The 21,031-nt window shown below is 45.5% G+C and overlaps 1 protein-coding gene across 13 annotated transcripts in view; it reads right to left on the bottom strand.

Annotated features, from left to right (window-relative positions):
- The window catches only part of LOC123769197 (titin homolog), a 755,105-nt gene that overhangs the window by 56,086 nt on the left and 677,988 nt on the right, over positions 1 to 21,031 (bottom strand). For all 13 annotated transcript variants that reach the window (XM_069317102.1, XM_069317100.1, XM_069317097.1 and 10 more), the window contains 2 exons: positions 10,366 to 10,534; positions 1,386 to 1,425 (listed from right to left, as the gene is read on the bottom strand). In XM_069317102.1, coding sequence (XP_069173203.1) covers positions 1,386 to 1,425; positions 10,366 to 10,534 — 209 coding nt within the window. The remainder of the gene's footprint in view (positions 1 to 1,385; positions 1,426 to 10,365; positions 10,535 to 21,031) is intronic.

Here is a 21,031-nt window from a genome sequence, read left to right as displayed (position 1 = left end):
ACAAGATGCAGCCCCTGTTCTTCATGCAGAACACGATGCAGCCCCAGGTGCCTCAGCTGATTACACATATTCAGGTTGGTTGATGTTCTACCAGGTATTCTCAAGTCAACCAGTCTCTACCAATCAGACCAAACATCTACACCCCAATCAGGGGACCTGGAATTTGTAGAGAGATCGAACGAGCTTAACCTCGTTCCGAATGCTACCGAATGCTATATATATATATATACTCCCAGGTACCCAAGTACTAATAAAAGGGAGTCGGTCGGCCGAGCGGACAGCACGCTGGACTGTGATCCTGTGGTCCCGGGTTCGATCCCAGGCGCCGGCGAGAAACAATGGGCAGAGTTTCTTTCACCCTATGCCCCCCTGTTACCTAGCAGTAAAATAGGTACCTGGGTGTTAGTCAGCTGTCACGGGCTGCTTCCTGGGGGTGGAGGCCTGGTCGAGGACCGGGCCGCGGGGACACTAAAGCCCCGAAATCATCTCAAGATAACCTCAAGATAACCTGGTCACCCTACACACGCGGCTTAACCCACTGAGCCACGATATGCAATAAGTAAATTACGGGAGCCGGTGGTTGAGCGGACAGAACACTGGGCGCGTGATCCTGTGGTCCCGGGTTCGATCTCGGGCGCCGGCGAGAAACAATGGGCAGAGTTTCTTTCACCCTGATGCTCCTGTTACCTAGCAGTAAATAGGTACCTAGGAGTTAGTCAGCTGTCACGGGCTGCTTCCTGGGGGTGGAGGCCTGGTCGAGGACCGGGCCACGGGGACACTAACCCCCGAAATCATCTCAAGATAACCGTGTCTGGGGTGACCCAGGACGCTATAGTTCGATCCCCCGGCTCTGCTCCGATGACTTTCGGAGATATTATATATATATATATATATATATATATATATATATATATATATATATATATATATATATATATATATATATATATATATATATATATATATATATATATATATGACCCTTATAGTTTGCTACTGTAACTGTGGAGAGGAGGTTAGGGTGCCAAACAGGAACCGAAGACTAAGTACTAATAAAAGTAATACAATTAATAAAAGCGTGTGAGCTAGCCCAACCACTTGGGCTGGACGGTAGAGCGACGGTCTCGCTTCACGCAGGTCGGTGTTCAATCCCCGACCGTCCACAAGCGGTTGGGCACCATTCCCTCCCCCTCGTCCCATCCCAAATCCTTATCCTGACCCCCCTTCCAAGTGCAATATAGTCATAATGGCTTGGCACTTTCCCCCCCCCCCTGATAGTTTCCTTCCCTCCTTCAGCCTCACACACTCTAGGGGTCCACAGTTCGAGTCTCCTAGAACCCAGGTGAATGGAACTAACTGCTAACAACAACAGGCAAGCTACTCACCCCCTCTTTATTGGTCTTCCTTCCAGTTCACCCTTTAGGCCTGGAAAAAAAGGAGAGAGAGATAGAAACTGATATTAACACATTAATATGTGTTAATGATATTAACACATTGATATGTGTTAATGATGTTAACACATTGGTATTAACACATTGATATGTGTTAATGATGTTAACACATTGGTATTAACACATTGATATGTGTTAATGATGTTAACACATTGGTATTAACACATTGATATGTGTTAATGATATGAACACATTGATATTAACACGTTGATATTAACACACAGAATTCTCAAATCAAAAAGGTGCTGTTGAAATGTGAAAACAAAAAATATTAAACAAATTGCAAAAATAGGAGCAAAATAAAACAATGATAACAAATTTAGAATACAGTAAACTAAGAGTTTACTTAGATAAAGTAAACCCAGAGTTTACTGAAAGTAAACCAAGTTTACTTAGATAAAGTAAACCAAGTTTTCTTAGATAAAGTAAACCAAGTTTTCTTAGATAAAGTAAACAAAGTTTTCTTAGATAAAGTAAACAAAGTTTTCTTAGATAAAGTAAACAAAGTTTACTTAGATAAAGTAAACCAAGTTTACTTAGGTAAAGTAAACCAAGTTTACTTAGATAAAGTAAACCCATAGTTTACTTAGATAAAGTAAACCAATAGTTTACTTAAAGTAAACCAAGAGTTCAGCAAAAGTAAACCAAGAGTTACTTAAAGTAAACTAAGAGTTTACTTAGATAAAGTAAACCAATAGTTTACTTAAATTAAACCAAGAGTTTACTAAATTAATCAAATAGTTTACTTAAATTAAACCAAGAGTTTACTTAACGTAAACCCAGAGTTTACTTATAGTAAACCCAGAGTTTACTTATAGTAAACCCATAGTTTACTTATAGTAAACCAAGAGTTTACTTACAGTAAACCGATAGTTTACTCGCAGTAAACTAAGAGTTTACCTGCAGCAAACTAAGAGTTTACTTGCAGTAAACTAAGAGTTTACTCGCAGTAAACTAAGAGTTTACTCGCAGTAAACTAAGAGTTTACTTAAAGTAAACTAAGAATTTACTTGATCACACAGACGTCTGCGACGTCCTCTCCATTTCCCACTCTAAAAAATGTAAATATTTTTCCCTAACCAGAGACGTGTGTTCCTCAGTAACTCATCTAAGCTATCGAGGCCACTGTCTAGAGTACGTCAAACTTGCCATGCTTTAACGTGTACTAATACGTCGCTTTTTTAACGAACTGGTCGACGTATTGAGTGAGGGGGTTGTTATGCCAACCTCCTCCCACCCAATTTAAGGCAAATGGGGGAAAACTTTGACAAACCGCCAGCTTCCTGTCCTCGTCGATGTCACTATAGTGTGTTAGTGGCCCCTTAGGTAAATTCAGGTATAGTTCTCAACCAGTAGTAGCTTGTTCGGTATATTTATATATTCAAGACTGTATAGCGAGGATCATATCTGCAAATATGATCTATTATTGAGTATGCTGTACCAGCATGGAACCCCAGCCGTAAGAAGGGCAAAGCAAAAATTAGAAAAGTCTAAAAATATGCAACAGGGCTCAGTCCTAAGCAAAGGGATCTGAGCCGTGAAGAAAGATTGAGAGAACTAGACCTCACTGCATTGGAGGAGAGAAAACACAGGGTAGACATGATAACGACGTACCAGATATTAAAGGGGGGATTGACAAAGTAGATACAGAAGCAATGTTCAATGTAAGGAACAGTGGAACAAGGGAACACAATAACAAGAGGACACTTTTGGAAACAGTAAACACAGAGGAGCCACATGGACGTCAGAAAGAACTCTTCCAGTGTCAGAGACGTAAGTGGAACGGACTAGTGATGATCAAGTTCTGGAAGCCAGCTTAATACACAACTATTAATATAAATCTGACAAGAGGACGAGTGAGAAGTGTCACTGCATTGAAGTAATGATGGTCGAAAGGCGGGGCTTAGGAGCAGATGCTCGACCTAGTAAGCTCAACTAGGTGAGTACACACACGCGCGCGCGCGCGAGAGAGAGAGAAGGTGGAGGCTAAAACCGTCAGTAGTTTCAAAGTGTTATACGATAAAGAGTTCTGGGAAGACGGGACACCACCAGGAGAGCTCTCATCCTGTAATTTTTACGTTTAGGTAATTACACACACACACACACACACACACACACACACACACACACACACACACACACACACACACAGGAGTACCTAAGCAACAGAAGACAGCGAGTCACTGTGATGGGTGAGGTCTCAGATTGGCGAGACGTCACCAGTGAAGTCCCGCAGGGTTCAGTCCTTGGACCTATACTGTTTCTGATATAAGTAAATGATCTCCCAGAGGGTATAAAATCGTTCCTCTCATTGTTTGCTGATGATGCAAAAATTATGAGGAGGATTAAAACAGAGGAAGATAGTATGAGGCTACAAGATGACCTAGACAGACTGAATGAATGGTCCAACAAATGGCTACTAAAGTTCAACCCGAGTAAATGTAAGGTAATGAAGATAGACAGTGGAAACAGGAGGCCAGACACAGGATACCGAATGAGAGATGAAGTACTTCGTGAAACAGACAGAGAGAAAGATCTAGGAGTTGATATCACACCAAACCTGTCTCCTGAAGCTCACATAAAAAGAATAACATCTGCGGAGTATGCAAGGCTGGCTAACATTAGAACTGCCTTCAGGAACCTTTGCAAGGAATCATTCAGAACCTTGTATATCACATATGTAAGGCCAATCCTGGAGTATGCGGCCCCAGCATGGAGCCCGTACCTTGTCAAGCACAAGACGAAGCTGGAAAAAGTTCAGAGGTATGCCACTAGGTTAGTCTCAGAACTTAGAGGCGTGATGAAGAAAGGCTGCGTGAACTGCACCTCACGTCGCTGGAAGACAGAAGAGCTCGAGGAGACATGATCGCCACATATAAAATTCTGAGGCGAATTGACAGGGTAGACAAGGATGGATTATTTAACACGGCTGGTACAGGCACAAGGGGACACAGGTGGAAGCTGAGTACGCAAATGAGCCACAGAGACATTAGAAAGAACTGCTTCAGTGTCAGAGTAGTTAGTAAATGGACGTAGTAGTTAGGGTAGTTAGTAAATTCGTAGTTAGCAGAGTAGTTAGTAAATTCATCACTATGAAGTGATGTGGTGGAGGCTGACTCCATACACAGTTTCAAATGTAGATATGATAGAGCTCGAGAAGCTCAGGAATCTATACACCAATAGACTGACGGTTGAGAGGCCGGACCAAAGAGCCAAAGCTCAACCCCCGCAAGCACAACTAGGTGAGCACACAAACCCCATCACCAAACCATACACCCACTAACCTAGGGAGCCGAGACCTGCTACACCCGCGTCCACCAGACTATCCTTCACCACTGAACATAATAATTAGCCACAGAGTCCCCCTCCGCCTCCAGCTCCAAGGTCAGCCACGAGGGAACTCTTCTTAAAACCTAAGGTCCCGAAGGAGGTTATGGCCACCTCATCACCCTATCAACTCCTTTGGACTGGTAGAGGAAACGAATGCCAGCGTGTCTAACACTCCAGTGACGACATTTTCTGCATATTTCACCTCTCATTCAGTGCCCTAATTTCGTCATCGGGGTCTGGCAACAGAGCACAAGCCTAGAGGTGGTGTTCCACTTGAGAGTTCTGGGAAGGTGGTGTCATCAGAGACGGGCTCTCCATAGCCCGTGCTACTTGGAGCTTTTTGTTCCAGGTGGAGAATCTTAAACAGCAACAACAGGTGGTGTCATATAGACAGGAAACTGATAGACGGTAAGATATGGTTCACGAAGCCTGTTCAGCGTTAGGGCTGTACTCAAGATGTCGACACATCCCAGGAGGCCTTTTATAATGCTCGACACATCCCATTAGGCAGTATAATGCTCGACAAATCCCGGGAGGCATTTTATAATGCTCGACACATCCCAGGAGGCAGTATAATGCTCGACACATCCCATGATACCTTTTATAATGCTCGACACATCCCAGGAGGCCTTTTATAATGCTCGACACATACAAGGAGGCCTTTTATAATGTTCGACACCTCTCAGGAGGCCTTTCATAATGCTCGACACATCCCAGGAGGCCTTTTATAATGCTCGACACATACCAGGAGGCCTTTTATAATGCTCGACACATCCCAGGAGGCCTTTTATAACGTTCGACACATCCCAGGAGGCCTTTTATAATGCTCGACACATACCAGGAGGCCTTTTATTATGCTCGACACATCCCAGGAGGCCTTTTATAATGCTCGACACATCCCAGAAGGCCTTTTATAACGCTCGACACATCCCAGGAGGCCTTTTATAATGCTCGACACATCCCAGGAGGCCTTATATAATGCTCGACACATCCCAGGAGGCCTTATATAATGCTCGACACATCCCAGGAGGCAGTATAACGCTCGACACATCCCAGGAGGCAATATAATGCTCGACACATCCCAGAGAAGTTAGCGAGGAAAGAACATTGTAGCACACCGCGGTAGTTTAAGATCACAAGAGTGCGGGTACAAAAAGCCTCTCCGTTAAAAATGCGACCTATTAGTGCAAACGAAACCTCCGAAATATTAAGTGTGTTCTGCCCCCGCCCCCCCCCCCCCCCTGGGTCTCTCGCTTGGTTAGGTGGATGCGTCTGGGTTCGTACGCTTCAGGTTAGGCGCCAAACAGTTGCATTTTGAACGGAGTGACAAATTGAGAGAATGGGAAGCGTTTTCTCGTCTCCAGATGGGTTCGGTCTAAGATGTTTTCTAAGACATTTAGAAACATGTTTGTTTCTATACATAAAGATGTTTTCTAAGGTACATAGATGTTTTCTAAGGCACATAGATGTTTTCTAAGGCACATAGGTGTTTTCTAAGGCACATAGGTGTTTTCTAAGGCACATAGGTGTTTTCTAAGGCACATAGATGTTTTCTAAGGCACATAGATGTTTTCTAAGGCATCTAGAAACCGCTGAGAGACTTAGTGTTTCGTGAGAGGTCCTTTAGGGGTTATTAAGCGAACTTTCTTCAAGTTCTTTCACTGCCCGTACAGAGGAGACTCACACTGCTAAACGATCAATTAAACTATTACGGGTGGGAAGGTGCACCAGAGCTCTGCCGGTCAGGAAAAAGCGCGAGGAAGGACACCCTGTGTTGACACCTTATGTCCGGTACACTCCCTCCCCCCCTTCTTCTACACCCACACACCCCCTGCTAACCCCCCCTTAACCTCTCACTACACCCCTTAGGCACACATACACTAACCCTACCCTAACACCCCTATAGAACACCTCATACTCCCCATACCGACGCATATCTTGCTTCATATCCGGAACGCACCTATCCCCATCCTTCTGAATGTAGGGGTGTTGTGTCAACCTTGCCACACCCTCGCTACACCCTCAGCCACACCCGACGCTACACCCTCACCACACCCTCGCTACACCCTCAGCCACACCCGACGCTACACCCTCACCACACCCTCGCTACACCCTCAGCCACACCCGACGCTACACCCTCACCCACCCCTTGCCACACCCTCAGCCACACCCTCACCACACCCTCGCTACACCCTCAGCCACACCCAACGCTACACCCTCACCACACCCTCGCTACACCCTCAGCCACACCCGACGCTACACCTTCACCACACCCTCGCTACACCCTCAGCCACACCCGACGCTACACCCTCACCCACACCCTCACCACACCCTCAGCCACACCCTCAGCCACACCCTCGCTACACCCTCAGCCACACCCTCAGCCACACCCTCAGCCACACCCTCAGCCACACCCTCAGTTACACCCTCAGTTACACCCTCAGCCACACCCTTGCCACACCCTCAGCCACACCCTCAGCCACACCCTCAGCCACACCCTCAGTTACACCCTCAGCCACACCCTCAGCCACACCCTCAGCCACACCCTCAGTTACACCCTCAGCCACACCCTTGCCACACCCTCAGACACACCCTTGCCACACCCTCAGCCACACCCTCAGCCACACCCTCAGCCACACCCTCAGCCACACCCTCAGTCACACCCTCACCACACCCTCAGCCACACCCTCAGCCACACCCTAGCCACACCCTCGCCACACCCTCAGCTACACCCTCAGCCACACCCGACGCTACACCCTCACCACACCCTCGCTACACCCTCAGCCACACCCAACGCTACACCCTCACCACACCCTCGCTACACCCTCAGCCACACCCGACGCTACACCTTCACCACACCCTCGCTACACCCTCAGCCACACCCGACGCTACACCCTCACCCACACCCTCAACCACACCCTCAGCCACACCCTCAGTCACACCCTCGCTACACCCTCAGCCACACCCTCAGTTACACCCTCAGCCACACCCTCAGCCACACCCTCAGCCACACCCTCAGTTACACCCTCAGCCACACCCTCAGCCACACCCTCAGCCACACCCTCAGCTACACCCTCAGCCACACCCTCAGCCACACCCTCAGCCACACCCTCAGCCACACCCTCAGTCACACCCTTGCCACACCCTCAGCCACACCCTCAGTCACACCCTCACCACACCCTCGCCACACCCTCAGCCACACCCTCAGCCACACCCTCGCCACACCCTCAGCTACACCCTTGCCACACCCTCAGTTACACCCTCGCCACACCCTCAGACACACCCGACGCCACACCCTCAGCTACACCCTCAGCCACACCCTCAGCCACACCCTCAGCCACACCCTCAGCCACACCCAGCGTCATCAAACAAAAGCAACATTCCTGCGGGAGTGTGGAAGCATCTGAGCTCTCGTGCAAGTTTAGTCTGGGGCGAGGGCGAGGGAGGGGTCTGCAACAGCCTGTGTGAGAGTTCCAACGGCTGCAGAGGTATGCCATATCAACACGTCGGTAAGTGCACGAATCTTCAGGACACGTGTTCGAATCTTCAGGACACGTGTACGGATCTTCAGGACACGTGTACGGATCTTCAGGACACGTGTACGGATCTTCAGGACACGTGTACGGATCTTCAGGACACGTGTACGGATCTTCAGGACACGTGTACGGATCTTCAGGACACGTGTACGGATCTTCAGGACACGTGTACGGATCTTCAGGACACGTGTACGGATCTTCAAGACACATGCAGGAATCTTCAAGACACATGCAGGAATCTTCAAGACACCTGCGCAGAATCTTCAAGACCCCTGCGCAGAATCTTCAAGACCCCTGCGCAGAATCTTCAGGACACGTGCGCAGAATCTTCAGGACACGTGCGCAGAATCTTCAAGACCCCTGCGCAGAATCTTCAGGACACCTGCGCAGAATCTTCAGGACACGTGCGCAGAATCTTCAAGACCCCTGCGCAGAATCTTCAAGACCCCTGCGCAGAATCTTCAAGACCCCTGCGCAGAATCTTCAGGACACCTGCGCAGAATCTTCAGGACACGTGCGCAGAATCTTCAAGACCCCTGCGCAGAATCTTCAAGGCCACGTGCGCAGAATCTTCAGGACACCTGCGCATAATCTTCAAGACTCATGCGCAGAATCTTTAAGACACCTGCGCAGAATCTTCAAGACCCCTGCGCAGAATCTTCAAGACCCCTGCGCAAAATCTTCAAGACACCTGCGCAGAATCTTCAAGACACCTGCACAGAATCTTCAAGACCCCTGTGCAGAATTTTCACGACACCTGCGCAGAATCTTCAAGACCCCTGCGCAGAATCTGACGCCCGCGACCTTCTCTTGTCTTGTGCTTGTTAAAAGTTCACCACTTAGTTCCTGGCGGCGCGACGTCTTGTCCACGGCGTGAGAAACAGTCTCAGCCAAATGGCCTCGTACTAACTACACAACCAGTTCTTTGTCTAACTACCTCCTGGACGGACGCTCCCCCACGTGACGTCATCTCTGCTCCCACAGCTAATGGCGTCGCTGTGAGTGTTTTAATAGCATTAAATGTGTCCTATTTGTACGGTAGAGGGTGTGTATGTCTTGGTTAGGGGTTCGAGTCCCACACGACTGTAGGTATAGCTCCTATCCTGTTATTGTATCCCGGCTTCTATCCTGTCCTTGTATCCCAGCTCCTATCCTGTCCTTATATTCCAGCTCCTATCCTGTCCTTATATCCCAGCTCCTATCCTGTCCTTATATTCCAGCTCCTATCCTGTCCTAATGTCCCAGCTCCTATCCTGCCCTAATATCCCAGTTCCTATCCTGCCCTGTCCTAATATCCTACCTCCTATACCTGTCCTTATATCCCACCAGTGAACGTTCTCTTTTGATAATTATTATATTTGTATTTCCTTTTCGTTTATTGCCATATTTATGGCAAGAGATAGTGTGAAGGAGATTGACTAGGCCTTCGTTTATAATTGGCCTCTGGTAATTGGCTCAAAATAAGCGGTGTCACTGAGTATAATGATCAGTGAGACAGCGAGTATCCGTGAGTATCAGGGATTCACCGAACATTATACTTCACTCTCAGTGATCTTGATTGAGTGTATAAGGTCTACGATGCTAATGTTGTACACGGATTATTGTGTAGAATTTAGTTATAGTAGCTCGCTCTCTCTCTCTCTCTCTCTCTCTCTCTCTGAAAAGTATTGGCAGCGGAAGTAGTTTGGGGGCGTGTTGGGTTGGTTTGGGTTTAGGAGCGGTCCGGTTTAGGAGTCACCGGTCCAACATCGCTAACCAAGCCATTTTCTATGGTCAATCGAGTACGGGTTTCCCAGCGATGTCTGTAAGATATCTATCTATCTATCGATCTATCTATCTATCTATCTATCTATCTATCTATCTATCTATCTATCTATCTATCTATGTCTCTGTCTGTATGTATGTCTGTGTAGTCTGTCTTTCTCTCTCTCTCTCTCTCTCTCTCTCTCTCTCTCTCTCTCTCTCTCTCTCTCTCTCTCTCTCTCTCTCTCTCCTGCCATGACGTTGGAGCTAAAGCGACCACCAAGAACTTCCGCGCCAAAACTAACCTTTGGCATAGACCTGCAAGGAGATGATGGCCCGCGTCTCGCCATGGTCGTTCTTTGCCAGTATGCTGTAGGCGCCAGTGTCCTCCAATTGGCAGTTGGGTATTTCCAGGCGGTACACGGGGCCCGTCCCCACCTCCTGGAACCTCGACCCGTCGCTGTACAAGCTCGGCTGTAATACAAAAACAGGAAGCACGTTACAAAATGTAAAGTGATTCATTCTTGGCGGGCATTTATAATAATAATACATAATACAGTAGATGCTCTGAATAATTCCTTAATGCTAGAACACGTAGCAAATACACAAATACACAGATTCTCTGGAATACAGTGGGTCGCAGGGACGGTTGTATTAAAGGTCTGGCGGCACAGCCTGGAATCTTTAACGTACAAACGGAGTTGAAATTTGAATTTAAATTCTTTATTCTTTCGGGTAGAAAGGGACTCACATTTGATGCTGGGATGGTCATCAGTCATCACAGTCACTGATATTGATGCTGGGATGGTCATCAGTCATCACAGTCACTCATATTGATGCTGGGATGGTCATCAATCATCACAGTCACTCATACTGATGCTGGCATGATCATCAATCATCACAGTCACTCATATTGATGCTGGCATGATCATCAATCAACAGTCACTCATATTGATGCTGGCATGATCATCAATCATCAGTCACTCATATTGATGCTGGCATGAGCATCAATCATCACAGTGACTCATATTGATGCTGGCATGATCATCAATCATCACAGTCACTCATATTGATGCTGACATGAGCATCAATCATCACAGTCACTCATATTGATGCTGGCATGAGCATCAATCATCACAGTCACTCATATTGATGCTGGCATGATCATCAATCATCAGTCACTCATATTGATGCTGGCATGATCATCAATCATCACAGTCACTCATATTGATGCTGGCATGATCATCAATCATCACAGGGGCACTAACCATAAGGGCTCAGAGTGGAGAAAAGTATATTTGATCTTTTAATGATCTTGAACTTTCAAGTGTTCAGACATCTAGGTTGAGCTGAAGTTCTTGGGTCCCGACTCATAATCTTCAACTGAAGTGGGAATACAGATTATTGTATCCCCTTTAGATATCGTCATATCTTGCAGGGTCAAGCTTTAGCTGTTGGACCCCACTTTTCTACCTGTTCTTCTAATGTAGAATCTCAACCTAAATTTAACTTATGATATCTGTTTTAATTGCGACTGGAGGGTGATTTCTACCATCAATTTGTCTAGTTCATTCAAGCTTTTATTTAACTCCTACGCTAAGGAAGCTTTGTATAGCATTGTTGTACAGCCACTAGCACGCATAGCGTTTCGGGCAGGTCCTTGGGCCAGATTCACGAAGCAGTTATGCTAGTACTTACGAACCTGTACATCTTTCCTCAATGTTTGGCGGCTTTGGTTACATTTATTAAACAGTTTACAAGTATAAAAACTTGCCAATCAACTGTTGTTATTGTTATAAACAGCCGCCTGGTGCTTCGCAGCTCATTAACTGTTTAATAATTGTAAACAAAGCCGCCAAAGACTGAGAAAAGATGTACAGGTTCGTAAGTGCTTGCATAACTGCTTCGTGAATCTGGCTCCTTAATCTTAATTTTCCCTAGAATACGGCCTGCCAAATTGTTTAACAACCAGGTACCCATTCACTGCTGGGTGAAAAAAGGCTACAGTTATATGTAGTAGAAACAGTAGAGGAAAAATAGATCGGTTAGAAAGGCGGGGTCCAAGAGCTAACAGCTCGATTCTGCAGGCATAAATAGTAAATTCCCACACACACACATATATATCTATTCCAGTTGATTGACAGTTGAGTGGCGGGACCAAAGAGCCAGAGCTCAACCCCCGGAAGCACAAACAGATGAGTAAAAATAGGTGAGTACACACACACACACACACACACACACACACACACACACACACACACACACACACACACACACACACACTCACACTCACACTCACACACACACACACACACACACACACACACACGTTCTTTAAGAACAAGAGGACATAGATATAAACTAGCTAAACACAGATGCCGAAGAAATATAAGAAAATTCACTTTCGCGAACAGAGTGGTAGACGGTTGGAACAAGTTAGGTGAGAAGGTGGTGGAGGCCAAGACCATCAGTAGTTTCAAAGCGTTATATGACAAAGAGTACTGGGAAGACGGGACACCACGAGCGTAGCTCTCATCCTGTAATTACACTTAGGTAATTACACTTAGGTAATTACACACACACACACACACGCTGTACAGGTTCGCATTTGTTTGTCATTTCTTTAGTTGACTGACAGTTGAGAGGCGGGACCAAAGAGCCAAAGCTCATCTCCCGCAAAGCACAACTAGATGAGTACACACATTTACGCGTACAACCACCGAGATTGTATATATTGTGCTATAATTCATAATTATATTCTTGTGTTCTCTTATATATATCACTCACTCGCTGATTTAAATGTTATCTTCACTCCCGTTCTCGCAAATTTAATAAGTCAATATTGACTTATTAAATATGTGCATAGGTGACATACTTAACATAATAGATACCCTTAAAAAGATTCATAGAAAACACCGACCTTACCTAACCTTGTTAGTATCTTAAGATAAGCATCTTATTGCTTCGTAATTACAATTATTACCTAACCTATAATAGGTATAGGTTAAGTAATAATTGTAATTACGAAGCAATAAGATGCTTATCTTATGATACTAACAAGGTTAGGTAAGGTCGGTGTTTTCTATGAATCTTTTTAAGGGTATCTATTATGTTTAGTATATCACCTATGCACGTAGTTAATAAGTCAATATTGACTTTACGAATTTGCGAGAACGGGTTGGACCAGGAAGAAATACCTCTCAAGCAGTCAACCTGCAGCCTCCCTGAGACTGGTGGTGGTGTGGGGGCGTGGCCATTAACTATCTCTAGGGGGGGGGAGGGGGAACAGGACGAGGTCAAGGGGTCAAGAGGGCAAGCAATCTGAGGGGGCCCAGATTCACGAAGCAGTTACGCAAGCACTTACGAACCTGGGGCCAGATTCACGAAGCAGTTACGCAAGCACTTACGAACTTGGGGCCAGATTCACGAAGCAGTTACGCAAGCACTTACGAACTTGGGGCCAGATTCACGAAGCAGTGACGCAAACACTTACGAACCTGTACATCTTTTCTCAATCTTTGGCGGCTTTGTTTACAATTATTAAACAGTTAATGAGCTGCGAAGCACCAGGAGGCTGTTTATAACAATAACAACAGTTGATTGGCAAGTTTTCCTGCTTGTAAACTGTTTAATAAATGTAATCAAAGCCGTCAAAGATCGTGGAAAAGATGTACACGTTCGTAAGTACTTGCGTAACTGCTTCGTGAACCAGCAGTTGACTCGTTCCACACCCAGCCATCAGCGCCGGTGACCGGACAGCATCGTGAACAACCACCAACTTTCACCACACCTAACTGCTAGTTGATATGCTACCCACGAAACAATCCAGTCGCAATCAAGGCTCTTAAACAACACAACCACCCCCCCTAAAAAGACGTGTATATATATATATATATATATATATATATATATATATATATATATATATATATATATATATATATATATATATATATATATGCGAACAAGCCTGAATGGTCCCCAGGACTATATGCGAATGAAAACATTCATATATATATATATATATATATATATATATATATATATATATATATATATATATATATATATATATACACACAACTTTAGAACACTTTCCCACCAGGAGACTCGAACCCTAGCCAGCACAGAAGCCTTCCAGCAACTGGCATAACAGGTACGCCTTAACCCGCTCCACCACCTGCTCAGACCCTTAAAAGAGATGGTAATTTCGGAGTATTTAAATACACTAAAGATCACCACCTCCCAAGAGCACTAGAGCAAGTGAGGGGTCATTTATACGTTTATTTCATCAAGTCCCTGTTAATATGGGAAGACACAGTGTCTATGCTTAAGGCACAACTCTCCTAAACACGAGAGTGAAGTATACAACTTTAGAACACTTTCCCACCAGGAGACTCGAACCCTAGCCAGCACAGAAGCCTTCCAGCAACTGGCATAACAGGTACGCCTTAACCCGCTCCACCACCTGCTCAGACCCAGTCTTCCCATATTAACAGGGACTTGATGAAATAAACGTATAAATGACCCCTCACTTGCTCTAGTGCTTTTGGGAGGTGGTGATCTTTGGTGTATTTAAATACTCCAAAATTACCATCTCTTTTAAGGGTCTGAGCAGGTGGTGGAGCGGGTTAAGGCGTACCTGTTATGCCAGTTGCTGGAAGGCTTCTGTGCTGGCTAGGGTTCGAGTCTCCTGGTGGGAAAGTGTTCTAAAGTTGTATACTTCACTCTCGTGTTTAGGAGAGTTGTGCCTTATATATATATATATATATATATATATATATATATATATATATATATATATATATATATATATATATATATATATATATATATATATATATATATAAGTAAACAACACAGAAATCATCGATAGATACAGTGATAGCAGGCGGCTTGACGTTTGCGAGGCACTATACATCAAGAAGTCAACACCAGCAATCAACAGCCAATTATTGCACAACTATATTCTACCCACCTCAAGACTCCGCTCCAATATAGAAGCATCAAGAAATATGGACCAATAGGCTTTCTACAAACACTTCTATTCAATATCCATTGTTTCGTGTTCTGTCTTGTGTTGATGAAATTAATACCCTATTAATACTCTTGTTCTGTCTTGTGTTGATGAAATTAATACCCTATTAATACCACATTTTGTTCTGTCTTGTGTTAATGCCACATCACCCCTTCCACCTCACTCAAATGTAGATATAAAATCGGAGATACGTAAGTTCTATTCAGTTGTGTATTTGTGAACTAAAGTCTTTGAAAATGTAATAAGTTTTACGAAACGCGCCCGTGTCGCGTCAGACTAGAAATAAAAATGAATTTTGGAGAATTGATTTTTGATTTACCTCCAACAGTGAAGCGTAATGTACGAAAGATTGAGAAAATTCGTGTTAGAATTATTAACCTTACTTTTTCGGTCATATTTAATAATATATATATATATATATATATATATATATATATATATATATATATATATATATATATATATATATATATATATATATATATTCAACGCGTACCAATCTACACCTGTGCAAGGCTGACGACTTCACGTTCCACTATTTAAATTGGAATTCTTGTCAACACGACCCCGAGGCAAAGGGGGAACTGTTCCCAATAACAATTGCATGAATTAGTGACCACTTTGGAGAGGCTGAGGCACGTGGCAGTGACGTGAGTGACTTTGAGGTTTAGAGACGTGATATGAGGCTCATATCACGTCATATCACGTCATATCATGTCATATCACGTAACTGGGATTAAGAAAATCATCGCCTCTGGTGGATTACGAGCCAAATAACACGTAACTAACTCCTAGATAATAAGTTTTGGCACAAGATTAATAGCTTCCTTCTCGACTCACAATCGGTGATCCTGGGTTCGATTCCCGGACAGGACGGAAATGGTTGGGACATGTTTCCTTTCATCTAATGCCTCTATTACCCTTAGCAGCAAATAGGACTCGGGGTGGGGGGTTATAGGTGAGTGTTGTCAGGTTACACCCTGGGAGGGGTCAATAGGCTTGGGGAAGACCTCGATATAAACCTAAAATATATATGCACAAGCCTCCTGTCCCCGACAACACGAATTAATCTGCTGACAGTTGAGGCATGGTGCCATGTTGTGGTACGTGGTGCCATGTTGTGGTACGTGGTGCCATGTTGTGGTACGTGGTGCCATGTTGTGGTACGTGGTGCCATGTTGTGGTACGCGGTGCCATGCTGTGGTACGCGGTCCCATGTTGTGGTACGCGGTCCCATGTTGTGGTACGCGGTCCCATGTTGTGGTACATGGTCCCATGTTGTGCAACATAAACCCCTGTTCATCTGACGATAAGCCGGGACCAGCAGCTGGAGTCAACGGTGTAAAGAAAGAAGCCAAGGAGAGAACAGGTGTGTGCGAGTGTGTTGTGTCAACGAGTGTGCTACTGCTACGGAGACCCCGCACCATTCTCACACATTCGTTCCGGGTATAAACACGATGACGTCATAGTGACGTCACTCACCTTGTGCGTATGACGTCATAGTGACGTCACTCACCTTGTGCGTATGACGTCATAGTGACGTCACTCACCTTGTGGGTATGACGTCATGGTGGCGTCACTCACCTTGTGCGTCAGATTAGATTAGGCTTATGTGTGGATGACGTAGAGGGAGGGTGGGGGGGGGGGGGGTGTTCAGCACGCTTACGTCGCGCTGAAACCCTGATTAGGCTTCAGTTGAAGCCTCAGGACCCCCTAGAGGATTCAGTGGAATGCCAGGTTGCAGTGCTTTTGACCATGTCCTGGTGTAGTGGTGTAGGCGTGTGCTTGAGAGAGCCAAGAGGGCAGGTTTTGAACCTTCATCATGGCTTCTGATTTTCTCAACTATTATTATATTTCACTGATATAAATATATATATATTTAATACATGTTAAACAGTAGAGGAGAATTCGAACAGAAGAAATATACATCATATAACTCCACTGACACGCTAAAACAACAGAGCGGCAACAATTATATATTAGCTGATTACTAACAAAAACAAAAAACAAAACAAAAATAGGCAGCAAATAGGCCTAAACGAGGAGTAATAATCACTAGAGAGCGATACGGTTTTACTTTTAAACTGAGCGAACGTTTAAATTTAGTTTAAATTTAAACTATATTTAAATTCAAATTTAAGGAGTTTTGAGAGCTTATAGGAATTGTGATACCGGATGGAACCTTCTAGAAACGACCTTGTGCTTCCGGCTGACATACTTTTTAAGGCTCATCGTGGTCTAGTCGGTGGTGCGTGTGTCTGGGGAAGTCCATGGTTCGATCCCATTGTATGACCTTGCTATTTATTCATAATATCTATCTCTCTCGCTTCATGCAGGTCGGCGTTCAATCCCCGACCGTCCATAAGTGGTTGGGCACCATTCCTTTCCACCCGTCCCATCCCAAAGCCTTATCCTGACCCCTTCCCAGTGCTATATAGTCGTAATGGCTTGGTACTTTCCCCCTGATAGTTCCCTTCCCTATTAGTATTCCCTTTTTAAGTATATTGTTAAAGATCTTTGAGAGATGATTAGTAGAGATCTTATGGGGAAACAAATTAATATATCAATGATTGAGATAAGGAAAAGTGGACTCTGTAAATCTCTTGAAGGTGTGTGCAGAGATAAATGATAATCTCAGAAATTGATGGAGAGAGATTGAGATTAACGGTGGAAATGACTAAAATATGACTCAGTCATTGATTTAACCGGCAAAAGCTAGGCTGCATACCGAACTTGACTCCGGAAAGAGACATGATTACGATATGAATGGTAATGCGAACGAGTATAGAAGCCAGATGCTCGGTAGATTCCCTATACATATAAGGAAGTACTTGTTTAACGTAAGAATAGTGCCCAAGTGGAATGAATTGAAAAAAGTAATTAGTTGAGGCTAACTCGTCACAAAGTTTCCAGGGGATGCGAACCATTGCAATAGCCGACCCAGCGACTGAAAGGATGAGCCCAGGAGCTAAAGGTTAATTTGCAAGTACATATGTGGGCCTGCGGGGCCGCTCCCAGCAACAGCCTGTTGGACCAAGCTCTCACAAGTTAAACCTAGCCCCGGGCCGGGCTTGGGGAGGACAAGAACTCCTAGAACCACATCCAGGTATATCCAGGACACACACACACACACACACACACACACACACACACACACACACACACACACACACACACACACACACACACACACGGTCACATAATGAAATTAAAACCCAGAGTATGAGTAATGTGATATTCTGAGTACACTCGCTGAGTCACTTTGTAGCGGTCATGGCCACGTGTGTGTGTACTTACCACACAGCTCCTGTGCCCACCTGTGCACGAACGTCCCTACATACCCACCTGCACAGCACCCCCCCCCCCAGCCCTCGTGCCCACCTGTGCAAGAGCCACCCAACATACCTACCTGTGGACAAGCCTCCCCACATACCCCACCTGAGCAAGAGCTCTCCCATGTGTCGGCCTGAGCATAAGCCTGCCCCATACCCACCTATGCCTGAGCATAAGCCTGCCCCATACCCACCTATGCCTGAGCATAAGCCTGCCCCCATACCCACCTATGTCTGAGCATAAGCCTGCCCCACACCCACCTATGCCTGAGCATAAGCCTGCCCCCATACCCACCTATGCCTGAGCATAAGCCTGCCCCATACCCACCTATGCCTGAGCATAAGCCTGCCCCATACCCGCCAAACACACACCGAAAATACGACGTTGGTACAACGTTCGATCAAGTTTTAACGCCACCTAACCAGTTATAACAACCAATATAGCAAGTTGTAACAACGTTCTAATACGTCATAAACACGTTAAGCCAAGATGTAACAACTTTATTACAAGTTGTAACAAGCGGAAAATAGAGACAGTTTCGGTTTGTGTTTCCAGGGTACCCACCTATGCCTGAGCATAAGCCTGCCCCCATACCCACCTATGCCTGAGCATAAGCCTGCCCCCATACCTACCTATGCCTGAGCATAAGCCTGCCCCCATACCCACCTATGCCTGAGCATAAGCCTGCCCCCACACCCACCTATGCCTGAGCATAAGCCTGCCCCCATACCCACCTATGCCTGAGCATAAGCCTGCCCCATACCCACCTATGCCTGAGCATAAGCCTGCCCCCATACCCACCTATGCCTGAGCATAAGCCTGCCCCCATACCCACCTATGCCCGAGTCCACCCCCCACCCCACCCCAAATACCCACCTGTGTGAAACTGAAATGTTGATGTTGAAACTGAAGGTTACTGAGATTGAAGGGGTAGAAGGGACGGAACTTTTCACCGTCCCCTTTCAGTTCTTGTGTCTACGTTGTGTCTACCTTGTGTCTACCTTGTGTCTACCTTGTGTAGCTTCCGGGGATCAATATCTTCAGGAATTACAGGAACGTTTCCGCGCCGAGGTGGTCCAGCTGGAGTTCTCTTGACTTGCCACTCCGTAAAAAAATGTAACTGTTGTGCCTAATCACAAACGTATGAACCCAAACAACCCCCCCAACCCTGTCGAGGTCGAGGGATAGAACATATCAGTATTACGGTGCTTTCAACAGTTGATTCTGAATGACTCGATTGATTCCGTTCAAAATGCACCGTAAAATCATGGTATTTTCCTGTTTCCCCACCACTTGGAAATATATCATGTCTATGTATGTATATCATGCCCCAGGTATACATGTCTGTATACCTGGGCATGATTGACCTTGCTCTAAATAAACAACACATGGTAATAGAGCCTTCAGAACGTGACAGCTTTCTCTCTCTGCGGTAAACTGTTCTCACTATGTGTGTGTGTGTGTGTGTGTGTGTGTGTGTGTGTGTGTGTGTGTGTGTGTGTGTGTGTGTGTGTGTGTGTGTGTGTGCGTGCGCGTGTGTGTGTGTGTGTGTGTGTGTGTGTGTGTGTGTGTGTGTGTGTGTGTGAAAAGAGGACGATATTAACTGCAAGTCCAAGATCAAATAAAGACAGAGATGAATGACAGTACAGATGAGTAAGACTGAAAATTATAAGTTGCAGCATGTCGCTGATGAGTGATGGTGGATGATGAGTAATGGGGGAGGGGGGAGGGGGGGGGGGAGGCCACCCTTCTCCAGTACAATTACCTTCAATCACCAGACGAGTTCCAACATTGCCAGAGCCTTTCCCTCCGCCCTGAACTAATTTACCTGGGGAATTACGCGCGCGCCCCTGTGTTTATCTCTCATTTGCGCGGGAGAATCTCTCCCGCCAGCAGGTCGCTTCCTCTCCGGGGCGCGCGCTGAGGTCAGCTGACTCAATTACCTTGTAAAATGTTAAGGTCGTAAACGAGGTCCACACACTTCAGATTAACAACCACAACGGCTTTGTTTACAACTACTGAGCCGTGTACGAGCTTCGAAAATTCACCACCTAAGGGTTATTATGCTTATAAAGAACGTTATACTTCTTTTTTGAAATGAATAACTGTTTTAATAATTGTAAACGAAGCCGCAGTGATTAAGGGAAAGATGCACAGGTTTCGTAAGACGTTGCAGAAGTGTTTGAGGAATCGTGGGGCCAGGTTTGAGGTGTTCTCGTAGCAGCCACAGTGGTTTGCGGTGATTAAGGTGTCGGTGGGGGCAGGAATCACATAGTTTGACGCCGCCTCCTAATCTATGTAATTGTCTATAATAACGGTGGACTGGTAATGGTTGCAGAAAATATTGCAGTCACCATTTTTAATGTTTTACAAACCGCACAGTTGGTGTGGTTTTACCAGGTGCTTTGTTACACCTGGTGGTGTTGTATACCTGTGTTGTATACCTGTATACATGTATACCTGTATACACTTATTGTATATGGGCCTCCGGGCTGTTCCAAAGAAGACTCTCTTGGATCCAGTGAGTACAAGTCATGACTGGCCTCAGGCTCGGCCGGGCTTGGGGAGTAGAACAACTCCCAGATCATACTTCAGGTGTA

The sequence above is a fragment of the Procambarus clarkii genome, chromosome 86, assembly GCF_040958095.1.
Source record: "Procambarus clarkii isolate CNS0578487 chromosome 86, FALCON_Pclarkii_2.0, whole genome shotgun sequence".
NCBI lineage: Eukaryota > Metazoa > Arthropoda > Malacostraca > Decapoda > Cambaridae > Procambarus > Procambarus clarkii.
Note: the sequence above shows the minus strand (reverse complement) of the source record. Positions and strands in the feature narration are given on the sequence as shown.